At 42.1% G+C, this 14,004-nt stretch overlaps 1 protein-coding gene across 1 annotated transcript in view; it reads left to right on the top strand.

Annotated features, from left to right (window-relative positions):
* Nucleotides 1-14,004, top strand: part of LOC108797490 (rho GTPase-activating protein 39-like) — an 87,964-nt gene that overhangs the window by 45,895 nt on the left and 28,065 nt on the right. The window contains exon 3 of the mRNA XM_018569091.1: nt 8,963-10,226. Coding sequence (XP_018424593.1) covers nt 8,963-10,226 — 1,264 coding nt within the window. The remainder of the gene's footprint in view (nt 1-8,962; nt 10,227-14,004) is intronic.

Genomic DNA, 14,004 nt, shown 5'->3' with positions numbered 1-14,004 from the left:
CTGTGTTTGATAAAATGACTTTCGATTCCCTGGAAACCTGGCCTTGACACATTTTTCATGCTACAAGTATTCTTACCCCTAAAATGAGCACTTGACCTTATCCTTTAAGGCTAATCCTAATACTTAAAGCTGCTTCCCAGGCACACGGCTCAAAATACAGTCAACATGCATATACATAACCTGTTTTACTGGCCAAATTATTTATAATTGAGAACAGACAGTCTTGTGACCCATACACCCCTGCCAAAGACGCCAGTTAGGCCAACAACCTTCATTCCCGCCTGTGATTGGGCAGTCAGGAGAAGCAGCACACTAAGTTCTTCACTCTGCTTTGCTAACACTGCACCCAAACCCTTTATCGGGCACAAATCCTAAGCTCATCATTACCTCAATGCCAAGCTCTAAATTAACCCCTAAAGTAGCATACTTCTCAGGTGCCTATAACACAAGCCCCAAGATCTACCAAGGCCAAGATATCAGCACTGAATACCACCAATCCGTTGTGTACTGGCAGCTCTTATCCTGAGAATAAGAACATATCTAAATCCAGCCATTGTGTGCCCATTATTTACAAGGAAACAGATGAACTATTTGGCATCCAAGTCCCTTAAAAGAACTGTGTGATTGTTCTTGACAAATGCTGCCAGCACAGCAGACCACTGTACTCCAGACAATGGTTAACACTTTCAATGGACAAGAGGCTGCACAAGTCACAAGCATTCTTTGTAGTGGAAACAGCGACTGCCTGCTCTAAAAATATATTCTCCGCCACTGGTGAATGGTGCTAATTCTGGGAAGGTTGAGAATGCGACAGCCCTCAGTCAGGGTATCCAGTCCAAAACATAGGGCTAATTAAACTGTAACAGAGTAAACCATAAACTTCCTAATGGAATGCTAAAGCAGTAGATATCAATGTCTACTGCCTTAAAACATGGGCCCATCTTTCAACACATCGCTGAGGCCCTATGGCTGTTAACTGTGCCTTTGTAGCGTAATGCTTGTTTCCTTTTTGTGATCCGAAAATGAAGGGGAATTGCCTGCAGAGAAATGTGGATGGTGTCTGTGTTTTGATGTCAAACACAGACATATAAGCACTGTACATTGTCATCTTTCTGTAATCAAGCTGGGAGCATGGAAACGGAGCCCCATTGCGCTGGGCACCCTATCCATGGCTAATATTTTTGTTTCTTATGTAGCTGATGAATGTTCTGGAGCTTATTAGTGAAAGTTTTCTTTTTCAAAAAACCCTCTTGTTACATTATTTTTTTTTCTTGCCATCGTTATAGAACAATTTAAAAATTGTATAACACTCCATCGGCCCCTCTAATGGTCCTAAGCTGGCTTTTCCCCCCACAGGTGCTTAACTAACTTCTCCGATGGCAGTGACAGCCTTCGGTTTTGTCTACATACCTGCCTTTAAATATCTAGTACCAGGCTGCCCATGCCTGCTCACCAAAGACCCATAGACTCGAAAGGGACTTGCCTGTACTCTGGGCCGGATTTCCCACAAGGCCGACCAAGGCCCGGCCTCGGGGGAACAGCAGGGAGTAGAGGGGCAGCAGGGGTGTGAAATTCCTATCTCCCGATGCCAGGGCAAGCAGAGCTAAATGTACATCGGGAAAACCGCCGCTTGTTTTGTATACAGCCTGCAGGTCTGCTATTCTCCATGGGGGGTCCTTTTTGGCGGGGTGCATTGAGGAACCTGGCCTTGGGGCTGCAGAGAGAGTAAATCCGGCCCTACCTGTACTGTAGGGTCAGTGTTCCATTCAAGTCTATAGGAAGTTTCTGTTTTGTTTTTTTTACCCAGTGGGATGTAGACAGCATGGGAGGCTGCTGACCCTTTTGGAGTAAGTACCTAGGGGAAAATAATCAGCTTAGGATAGTTAGGGGAACTGTGGGGGTTTTATAAAATTAGAAAAACCTGTCATTTAAAGTAAACCAATCAAGTGAGACAGTCATCTGTATGTCAGCCTGCAGTCCAAAATAGGAATGAGCTATGTTGCTCCTCCATAGATGTACAGTGAATGACCATTGTTACCCTAGGACAGAAAATGCTAATGGCAGGATCATCAGGTGAAAATAAAGAAAAAAATCCTAGAAAAGTAAATTGATCACATCTGGTAACATACAATATATGAGAAGCATGTTCCCATATCTCTGAAGGTACCAGAAATTGTACGTTGATGAACAAGGTGATGGCGGGGGAAAAGGAAGGTGAGTACATTGCTGCCGGGCCACAATTAAAGTAGACCTGCTGCTGTGGAAAATTGTTACTATTAAAGACAAGCATTTGGTTACCTTTTTGGGAAGAAGCAAATCTAAATTCTTTCAGAGTATGCCACTGCAGAGCAGTTATAATTTCAGATGCATTTTATAGGTGATTATTAGTACAAATTACACCCCTGTTCTTGTGTAACTCTCTACACTAGACCTGTCCAGTAAAATGCTGGTGAGCTTAACCACATTCCAATAAAAAAGTTGTTTTCATACCTATAAATAGAGTTTTTCTTTAGCAGCAGCTCTATTTCCTGAAAGCAGAACATAATAAAACATGTAATTAAAGGCTGACAATGACAGGAAGAGCTATCCCGGGGAACAGGCGGTAGGGAACAAACCGCGACAGAACAGGGGCTGGTCCTGTTTTAAGAACAGGGAGTGAGAGTGAGTGCTGGAGGTGCACCGCGACCAAGGGAAGTTATAAGATGAGTCGCGGTGAGACAATAGTGTGCATTATGAAGTTTCCATGAGGCGGTGTTTATCAACAGCACAAGTGTAGGAAGCTGTTCTAGAGGTTGGTAATTCTGCTTTTAAAGATAACTAATGTTCATAATTTGAGGCCAAGATTAAAGAGGAAGATTTCAAGTTTGTGAGTTAGGCAACACTTGGGTCAAATGGAAAGATCAACTTTGACTTGACCAACCCATTAGACTAATTATTTTTCTTGAGGACCTGAGATTTGTGTACATGAGTTTCCAGCTCCATCCACCAGGTAAAGGCCCTTATGAGGGGGTTTCAGTCTTTCTATTTGATTTTGCATTGAATATGAAAGAAGAATGCAAGAGGAGTAGGACTCCATGGTAGGGGTACGGTAGAACTGGCATTAAGGAGATCTTGATACTAGAGTCCCTAAGAGGTATGGAAGTCACTAGGTGAAGTAGCTCATCAGTGTACATAACATAACATAAGTATATGGTTTAGATAACAGAACCTCAATATGCACATATTTACCTAAGGGATCTCACATGGTTGTCCATTGTTGGCGGGAGGGGGTTGAATGCTATGGGCTCAATTTGGGGTATAAGTAAAAGTATAACTAAAGCCAAAACTTGTATTTATTTATTTTTGGAAAGAGAGTTAAGGGGTTATTTCTTGCTGTGTTACCTTTAGGGAGATTTACCCTCTCTTAATCTTGGTAACCTTTGTTCCATTGTTATTGCAAGTAAGAGGTAAAATATTCCAATGGGCACATTTTTTTCCCATGAGAACTGTCAAAGATTTCCATTACTTTGGAGGTGTTTCCTCTTACTTTCTGTCTTCAACATTATGGAACAAGTCCAGCTGACTAACTGCTACTAGTGATATACTATGACCTGAATAAATGAGAACCTTCACAGACATAGTTGCAATATGTAGATCACTTCACAATGGTCCTTCGACTAGTATAATCAACAATAATTCCTACTGGTGAAGGAAAAAAATCTTCTCTAAGCCCTCGTTCACACCTGAACGTTTTGTAGCGCGTTCTACACTTGACGAACTCTCTACAAAACACGCAAACATCTAAATCCCATTGTATTAAATGGGTCTGGTTCACACCTTGGCGTATTTCAGCCCGTCCCTAACGCGCTACAAAACGGCCCACGCCTGAAAAGGTACATGTACTACTTGGGGCCGTTTTTGTTGCGCGTTTCCATTGGGATACAGCCAAGTAGCCCTCGGAAACGCACGTTTGTTGCGCGATTTTTTTACCGCGAATCGCGGTAAAAAAACCACGCGACAGACGCGCATATGCAATACGCCTAGGTGTGAACCAGGGCTAAGTGTATCCTCTAGTGTATCAAGGCTGAAACTCTACGTTTATATAGTGCTTGTAAATTAAGTTGCAAGGATTGACTAAAAGAGACTGAAAAGAGACTGAAGATCCAATATGTAAAAGATAAACTATTAAAACTCAACACATTTCTGTAAAATGACACTTGCAGATAGTCCGCGAGTTTCATTGAGTAATATGGTGTAATAATGTATTACATTGTATTTACTATTTCATTCATATGTAAATCAAATGTGTGGCCTTTGATTTACATAGGATATCAAAGAAACCTTACAATAAATGTTTTTGTTTTTTTAAATGTGATTCTCTTTAACCCCTTTATTATCTTTAGCTGACTGTAAACGGCCTCCTTTATCCCCATCTCTCATTAACCTGGCCATACACCTAATCCTGGGTCCTGATGACTGAGGTTGAAATGTAACCCAATGAGGCCCTGCCAAGACTGCACCGCTGTTCTAAAAAATTCTGTCAATCGGTGACTGCAACCAATCAAGTCAGCCAGTCACTGTTTGGATATTCCAACAGTGGTGCACCCTCCGCTGTCAGACTACAATAGTCTAGGGGGGATGCACGTGAGGGAATCGACTAGCATATGGTCAGCCTTGACTATTTTCTGCTGATTTTTTTTTTTTTGTCAATTACATTTTTTTTTCTGTGTTGCATTTTTTTTTCTGAAATGTCTTTTTGTCTATAGAGTACATACAATACAAAATAATTTTGGAAGACTATACATATTTCCAAAGGAAAGCCTAGTATGTATTACTTTTAAGTAATGGCAGAGCTGTAGCTGAATAAACAAGCCTATAGTGGAAATTTAAAAATTGCTCTGGTCTATACGGGGTAAAATGGTTATGGGAATTAAAGTAGTTAAGATAGTCATTGGAAGATGCATAAAAGAGGGCTAAAGTCAAATCCATCTGATACCCTCTTGGATGTCTTTCCACACTTGGATGTCAGAAAGCAGACACAGAATTCACTAGCTCATACTTCATACTTGAAAATGTTTAAAAAACAGAGCAACCATTGTACCATTCTCATAAAAGCCTCTCAGTTTCTGATCCCAGTCATGATGGTGTCAGTACTGTGCACTCTTGCCCCTATAAAACCCTAATTCGGACTGGGGATTGTGCTGGTGTGATGTGACAGTGTGTTTATGATCTGCTGCGTTCCTGTTGACGGGATACCAAAAGGAGCTGCCAGTCAGTGGATGGTTTCAATAAAACCAAACGTGGTCTCAATTTACTACAATTTCCTTCAAAACTTTCCTCCATCCCTGTTGATCTGTATTCTGCTCCCAGATAATGATCAGATTTAAACAGAACAAATGCCAGAACTATTTTCCTGTTGAGTCTCTTTGTTGAGAAATGATTTCTGGCAATGTAGTAGGCTTTGTGTATTCACAGTACTATGGAGAAGCAACCCGATGCACATTATCCAGTTAAACATTTCCACAGACTGGGCAAATGGACTATAGCTGTAAAACTGTAAATTAAAGGAAAAACATGTGCATGTAAGAATCAGTCCGCCCATTAGTGATGGTGTAGATTTTAGATCAGGGATGGACAAACTCCAGGAGCCCGGCAGCCAATGCTCAATGGAGCTGAATTTCATAATAATTTGTCCACCCCCTTTCTAGGTGGAACCTGGTGGGTCAGCTCCTGGCATTTGTATGCCTTAATTACTCCATCATTGAGATCTCCCTGCTATAATACCCAACTCTGTTCCTGTGCGCTTGGGAGTTTTGTGTGTCCAGCTCCTCCTGTCACATTCTCCATAATATAAAATAAAGAAGAGTCCAGCACAAAGAATGGGAGCCCCTCATTATAGGCACAGTAGGTGTGTGGACCTAGGAAGTGGAAAGATCTCACCGATGGAGTCCATGAAAGATAAAAGGAACTGTTGGGTCGTTCACTTCACCAACAGCTACCAAAAACTGATCAGTTGTAGATGGAATGATCCTTTAATGTGGAGTTTTGTTTCCTAAAAGACCTCCATGATTAACCATTTTCATCTGCTTTTGTCGAGAATCAAACAATTCTTACTTAGTCTGTTATATGGATTAGAAAGATTTTAGAAAATGAAATTTCTGAGTCTTATGCAGTTTTGTAATATATAAACTGACACTCAGGCCAATTAAACTGGCCATACACTGCTTAATTTTTCTCTGACCAAAGTTTGAGCTGTGGTTGGCCCTGCTGACACCACCAGCTTGACAAAAGTCGTTTTTCAATGGACTTTTGTCGAAGGATCCAGGTAGAAAATTAACAGCCGAGCAGTGACTATCAATCTGCTGCAGTCACTGTTCGGGTATTCCGGGTGTCGGCTGTCAGAATACAATAGTCCGGGAGGGAAAATTCCCTTACGCATGGCTGTTTAGCACGTGTCTGGAGTTTAACCTTAAAAATGCATTCAAGTACCTTAACCATTAACAAAAATGTATCTTATTTGTGTATCACTCGGCTGTAGATCCTCCAATCATCTCTGAATTGGTGTGAAATTAATGGTAAAAGCCGCGCTGTGTGAATGAGACCGCAAAAGTGTCAGATATAGTAGATACTGACCTTGGAGTAATGTGATACAATGTGTAAAAAGTGTAAAACAAAGAAGAAACGCATGTATATAACATGCACCTTAGTGTAAATGTAATTGCTACAAAATATCCATAATGAAAAATCAAATGCATTAAATATTAACTGTGAATCAATGTGATGCAATGTGCAAAGAATAGCAACTAGAAAAAACGCATGTGTGTAACTTGCACTACAGTCAAAATAATAAATGGTTAAAAAATGTCCATGATCCTGGATCTTCAATAGTCCATTAAGTAAATAGAAGATAAAACATTGGATGTAGAATAGACTTAGTCTCCTGTGACCATCAACAGAGAAATCTTCTGGAATGCACCTCACCTTTAGCAGAGACCCACCAGGGTCTGTATGCGCTGTTCCTCTAATTCGAACCAGGTAGAGGAAGCACCTGATGCCGAATACCTCCCAGTGATTTCCTCCTCTCAGGTACAGACTCTCTTGCAGTCTCAGGAATTGGAAGCAGACAGTGCCCCATGCATCAGATAAAATAAAAAGTGGAGACTCGTAGTGCAGATGGTTTTAAAAGGATACTAGACTTTATTAAAACAAGGATACTACTCACATATCATAGATAAATGTGAGGTATTTGGTAAGCAGCCACAGACACTGTGTGCAAATCACTCAGCTCCTCTACTCCACCCTACGTACGTTACGTCAAAGGGCGTGACTTCATCAGGGGTGTCTGACCACACAGATTTCAGCTGCTGCTTAACTTGATTAGAGTAGTGGCGCGAGGTTTCCCATTATTCATCTCTGAATTGGTGCCGACACTGTCCTTCCTTCTGGAGGGTGTCTGCTTTTGTTCCCCATGGTCCCTGTGTGTGTTGTAAAGTAGCCACCGCCCCAAGCTCGCTCCCATGATGGACTACAACCTCAATACAAATTAGTAAACTAAACATGAGATTGTAGTCCATCACAGGAGTGAGCTTGGAGTGTTGGCTCTACAACACACGTGGGGACCAGATGTGCTTGGTTATCTTTTCAGTGTCGGCCTCTCTAGATCAATGGTCTGGCATGAGCAACATGTGGCCGGTGCCCTTTTTCTTAGCCCTTGTCTTTGTAGTCCAATTCTTTGCCCGTATAATTTCTACAAATTCTTGTTTCTGGTACTGTATGTCCTGTTGCTCTGGCTGTAGCCCATCTAGTATTCCATTAAAATACTCTTTGATTGCATTTTAACCTATGTATTTCCAGCCCCATCTTTTTCTCTTTTCTTCTTTGTCCACGGGATTAGGAAAAAAAAGGTTTCATCACAAAAGACCAATTGTCACCCTTAAAACCTGCCCAATTTATCATGTTCCCATTTCCTGTTGTCCGTAATAGAGCAGGACCCACCCTACTCAGCCTCTGCCAGATGATTGTGTGAAAATTGAGTTGGGAGTAGTACAAGAATCCCATTGTTGTCATAATCTTGACAGCGGATACACAGAGCTCTGACTGTGAAGGTCTCTTTTGGCGCTGTTATAAATGCAGAAACTTCTGAATGTGTTTCCTGACTTCACCAAACACTTGATAAATATGATGTTTCCAGTCCAGTCCCGTGTGTGATAATGTGCATGTAGGCAGAATATTGTCAGCCACACGAAACACTGATTTTGACTGACAGTTCTTTTAAGGGGAAACCCTGAGGTGATGTTTTAAAGGCAAACTGGGTTTAACATTTACATTAAAAGCAGAGGTCTTTCTGCATACATTTGCATTTGCAAACATATGTGAACCCACGCTGCCACGCCACGGCACCTTTGCAGGGTCGTTCTACTCTAATTTGTGGAAACATGCAAAATCTGAAAAATATATTGCAATATCTGCTCACTCCTGCAGATATTTTAAAACAATGCAATTAATGAAGTCATTTATTTTCTTTAAAAAAAGCATTTAAAGTAGAGCTGCTACCAACATTTTTTTTCTTTGGTTTAGGGTACAGTATGGAACTGTTTGGAACCTCTGCCAAGTTTTAACTGCTGTCTGTGCCCCCATTGAAGATTTGCCCCTCGGCCTGTTACAGGGACAGGAAGTGAGGGGGATATCTTTTAAATGGAGAAACAACCTGCAATAAAAACACCCTTTTTCAGTAAGAATTTACACCTTTGTTAGGTTTTTCAGTGTTCCACATTTTTGACATTTTGTGCTTACTTCCGGTCCGCATGATGCCCTGTGTTTCAGGAATTTTCCCCAAAGGGGAGAGTAATAGAAATGTTTAAGACTCTAAGCCTTCCCCACCCTATCTGACATTTTAAAATGGTTGAGTTTGAAGCTTAGCATAATGATTCATGTTGGCATATGTTGGATATAGCCTAATATTGTTTCTTTACGTTCTTTACAGAGATTCTTCTCAGAGGTGGCAGCCTGTTCCTGGAACGAAAGCAGCCATGTTGGTGAAAGTGAATAGCCTGAGACAAATGCCAGGGTCCTCTTCCAATTCACCGCTGCAGAACAGTATTCCAAAGAATTCCATAAACCGACCCAGTTGCTATGTTCAGGTTCCACCTCCTGCTCTGCAATCTAAACCTTTTGCGGACCCCAAGCAATCCATGCAAGTAAAGAAAACGGACAATGGTGGATTTTGCTTAGTTTTAACTAAAGGGGCCACTTGTCAGACTCCACAAAGGACTCCTACAGGTACATTACAGCCCTCATCTCCCCGGTATGGATCTCCACCACCCATCTATGATGAGCCCTCTATAGACTCTCCGATTTACGATGAGCCTCCTGCTGATATGGACTTTGAGAGTATGACTGTGCGCTCTCTTTCTCCTCCGGTGTCCCCGACAAATAGCCTACAAAGCAACTCGCAAACACCAAAGCTTTTGCCCTACCCAGGTCTGCATCAGAATAAGCACAGGAGGAACCCCTCTGCTACAGAATACAGCCCAGCAGGAAGGGAGTACATAAAGCACATGGTCAATGTTGACCAATCCTCAAGACAGACAATCTCGCCTACTGGCTCTCTTGATGTTCCAACCAAACATCAACCTGGCCAGTTGGCCGTAAAGGACAGTTTCAAGAATTCTTGGAGGGTCTTGGAAGCAAATGTTCTGAAGAACATTGAGGCCCACCACAATCGGCAGAACAGCCTTCCTCAAGACTACCCTACGGTGGTAAGCCAGCAGGACTCTGGTTACTCCACGGGCCCTTCTCCTAGCTTGCGAAAAAGAAAGGGCAGGAGACAAGGCACTACTCAGATAAGACCTGGGTCACTTGGCAGCAGCAGTGAACTAAATGCGTTAAATGAAAAACTTATCGCGGAGATGAGGTCAGTTGTTTGCAGGACTGCAGTTTCTAGAGGGAGCAAGGCTAGTTTGGACACGGACATGATAGAAAACATTGCCCCGGACAGTAACAAGGTGCGCTTTCAAGAGTCCTTAAAAAACAGTTCGGGGAGAGGGTCAAGGGATGATGTCACAGCCAGCACTAGATCATTATACAGACCAGGAATAGAGGTCCGAGACAGCAGTAAAGTAGACATAACTGCACAACCTGAAGTGGTACGACAGAAACGAACATATGAGAAGATGGACTGCTTGGAGAAGAAAGTCACCAGCCAGACAAGTCTCTTGTCCTCAGAGTCCACCAGAACGATGTCTCAGGTTTGTGTCTCTTTATTTACATACTTTTGATCTGTCTTATTGTTTCTCTCTTTAAAAATGCAGCAACTTAATATTTTGTTTGAATAAAATGCTTGTTTTGATCTGTTTTTTTTATCCTTTGTTCCATCACAGTTCTGCTGATTTATTGCAGTCTTTTTGCAGCCACTTGCTGCCTACATGCACTCCTGGAAAGACTAAATGCCTTTTTTTCAGGGCGGGTTTCCTGATGGTGATAACCATGGACCATGTCTGTGTACCCTCCTTGGCCCTCCAGCTGTGGTGAAACTACAGATCCCATGGGGCATTGCAACACTCTGACAGCCACAGGCATATCTTCCAGATGCACAGGCATGATGGGATTGGTAGTTTTATCACAGCTAGAGGGCCGAAGTTTGGCTACCTCTGAGATAAAGTATCGTCACCAAAAACTGACGTCTCATGCTAGGTAGATGCTGAAGAATTAAACTGCCTGACAAGGAGAGGGACACTTTTCCTGTTTGGACTTTTTAATAATGTAGAATTTTTAATGCAACAGGAGGATCTCGAGCAGCCTTTCTCGGCCAGGGTGCCGAGCCACACTGGTGTGCCTCCTGGGTGCCTCAAACTTTTGTGGTAGTGGGACTGTGATGTAAAGGGGAATCAAGACTGATGTGAAGGGGGGCTTCTGATGTTAAAAGGGGGGCTTCTGGTGCAAAGGGTGACTCTGATGTGAACGGGAGGAATCCTGATTTTAAAAGGGCACTTCAATGTAAAAGGGGACACCCACGTTTTTGTGCTTTTTTTGCCTAGGGTCCCCCTTAAAATCTATGACCATATAAACTGGGGTGCCTCAAGATTTTGAATACTTAAAGGGTGCCATGACTGAAAAAAGGTTGAGAAACGTTGATCTAAAACACTCAAAACTCCTAGATGAACTGGACCAGAGTCAGGAACTACTGTATTTTAGGGAGATCTCGCTGATGGGACTATCCAAGTCAAACAAAAAGCAGGAGACTCATTAAACCCAACAAGCTCCAATTATATAATTAAAAAATTACTCTTAAGTTGAGTGGCCCTTTAACAGTCAACACATGCATATTTCTCTTTTTTGTGTGTGATAAAATATTTTTGGGATGTGTTACTTGCAATAAAATCTGTGGGCGCCAAAACATCCCCTGCCAAAAAATGGAATTTCAGAAGTACAAATCGAACTTGCTCATCACCATATTTTTCCTTGTGATAGGTTCCCTATTGTTTTTTTCCCAGTGCTGAGCATTAGCTCACTACAGGAAAATAGAGGGTACTGTGTAGTTTATTAGCACTGAAATCTGCTTTTTTGCATTGATTGTTAGCCGTCACTTGTGCCGGAAAAAAAACATCTGCCCTTGTAACATTACCCCCAGCTTTCCTTTCTAATGAAAAATACAGCCAGGCACTTGTGTGACATTAATAAAAGGTATTCTGTTCCAGATGTAAAAACATTTTACAGGATCGTGTAGCTGCTTTTCCAGTTAATCTACATTCATCAATAGTCTGAGTTCTGGGAATGCAATCAGAGCCAGTTATAGATCTTTTATGTAAAAAAGCCGGACGTTTGCGCTCCATGAATAGCATGCCTGCTTAATAAACATTATTCAAATAATCAGCTTCTGATTACAGCAATTGACGAGCAGCAGCTGTGAGCGTCAGCCAAGAGGGCTGTCTGCTCGGCTTTTAACAACCAAACAAACCCTTTCTATCATCTTCCAACCTGCCCTAGAAAATGACAGCTGGAACCTGTTCTGCCTGTACAATGAAAGCACTTTTCCTTCTGGATATTTAAGGGGAACCTGTCTGAATAGACTTAAGGGAGCTGCCATTGCCCAACTCCAAGCAAACATTTTAAGAAAAAGAGCACATGCCATTGTTTTAATATAAAAACCAGCTCTGGCCGCAATATTCACCTCCTCTCGGAGCGTATCTGGTGTTCCTAAATACCTGGCCGTACCAGGCCTCTGGGCTCCAGAGCTGAATTGTTAGTGGGATTTTCATCCAGCAGGAGACATCAAGGCTTCATAGTTACATAGTTACATAGTATTTGGGGTTGAATAAAGACATAAGTCCATCAAGTCCAACCCATATAGGTCCACTTTAGGAATACTTGTATCCCTGAATATTACGATCCCTCAGGAAATCGTCCAAAAGTTTCTTGAACAATTCCACACTCTTAGCTGAAATCACTGCCGGTGTCAGTGAGTTCCAGACCCTAACCGCTCTTACTGTGAAGAACCCCCTTCCCCCCTTGTGCTGAAAATTTTTCTCCACCAATTTTAGGTGGTGGCCTCTAGTCTTTTTAATGGAGTTAAACTTAAAGAGTTTGTTGCCAATGTTGCTGTCACCATTGAACATCTTGTACATGAAAATCATCTCCCCCCTTAATTTCCTAACTTCCAACGTGAACATGTTTAAATTCAGTATCCTTGTCTCATAGCTCTGGTCCTCCATTCCCCTAATTAGTTTGGTTGCCCTCCGCTGGACTCTCTTCAGCTCAAGACATCCCTTCTTAGTACCGGCGACCAAAACTGGACCGCACACTCCAGATGAGGCCGAACCAATGATCTATAAAGCGGTACAATTATTGACTTGTCTCTGCAATACATCCCCTTCTTAATACAGGACAAGACCCTGCTAGCTTTGTTCACCACAGCCTGGCACTGCAAGCTACCATTCAGTTTGTGGTCTACAATGTCCCCAAGTCTTTTTCTATTTCTGACTTCCCTAGTGGCATACCCATAATTGTATAGCCTATTTGTTTATTTTTATTTCCAAAGTGCATTACTTTGCATTTATCGACATTAAACCACATCTGCCATAGTATTGCCCACTCCCCTATTTTATCCAGGTCCACCTGTAATGTTATATTGTCACGATCCGTTTCTAATACCCTCCCTATTTTTGTATCGTCTGCAAACACGGAAACATGGCTATTTATTCCTTCCCCGATATCATTAATAAATAGGTTGAACAATATGGCACCCAGCACAGAACCCTGAGGCACACCGCTCATTACACTAGCCCAGTCTGAAAAGGTGCCATTTACAGATACCCTCTGGACCCGTTCCCGTAGCCAGTTCTCTATCCACAAACACACCACCTCATCTATGCCCATAGCCCTCAGCTTGTGAAGTAAGCGCTTGTGTGGTACCGTATCAAATGCCTTTGAGAAATCCAGATATACCACATCTACCGGCTTCCCTCCATCCATATCTCTGCTTACCCCTCATAAAAAGTTAGCAAGTTTTTTTTAGGTTAATAGGTTAAACTTAACTGCTTTGTAGAAAAAAAAAAGGAAAACTACACCTGCTCAATGAGAGACACCTGAGCTCAATTAACCCCTCCCCCTAGGGAGCGCGATTTGTTGAAGCTCACAAGGTTGGTTTAAACCTGAGGCAGAGGGTCTGAAAGGAAACTGCTACTGCTGTGCTCTCAAAAAGCCCATAATGTTTTTGTGACTCGTGTATCATGGGTGCCTTCTGTGTTCAAAGTAGCGAGTCATGAAGATTCCATTGCTCCTTCAGAAAATGCTAGTGGTCTGGCTAATTTACAGACCCATTGGTGTTGTAACTTTGCATCATGGACCTGGAAGAAGTATACAAATCAAAATCGGGAAAAAGTCAGAAGTACTTGTCTGTATACTTGTTCCAGGTCACCAACTGAAAATGTTGAAGCTAGAGGATCAACACAAGACCCTGGGGACTAGCAATTTAAGAACAATGGCAACCTATGTTTTTTTCTGTCTTTTCAATGTATATTTGTAAAA

This window comes from Nanorana parkeri, unplaced genomic scaffold (assembly GCF_000935625.1).
Source record: "Nanorana parkeri isolate BGI_ZX_2015 unplaced genomic scaffold, ASM93562v1 scaffold1284, whole genome shotgun sequence".
In the NCBI taxonomy this organism is placed as follows: Eukaryota; Metazoa; Chordata; class Amphibia; order Anura; family Dicroglossidae; genus Nanorana; species Nanorana parkeri.
The sequence above is the reverse complement of the archived record's forward strand: the minus strand, read 5'-3'. Positions and strand labels throughout refer to the sequence as shown.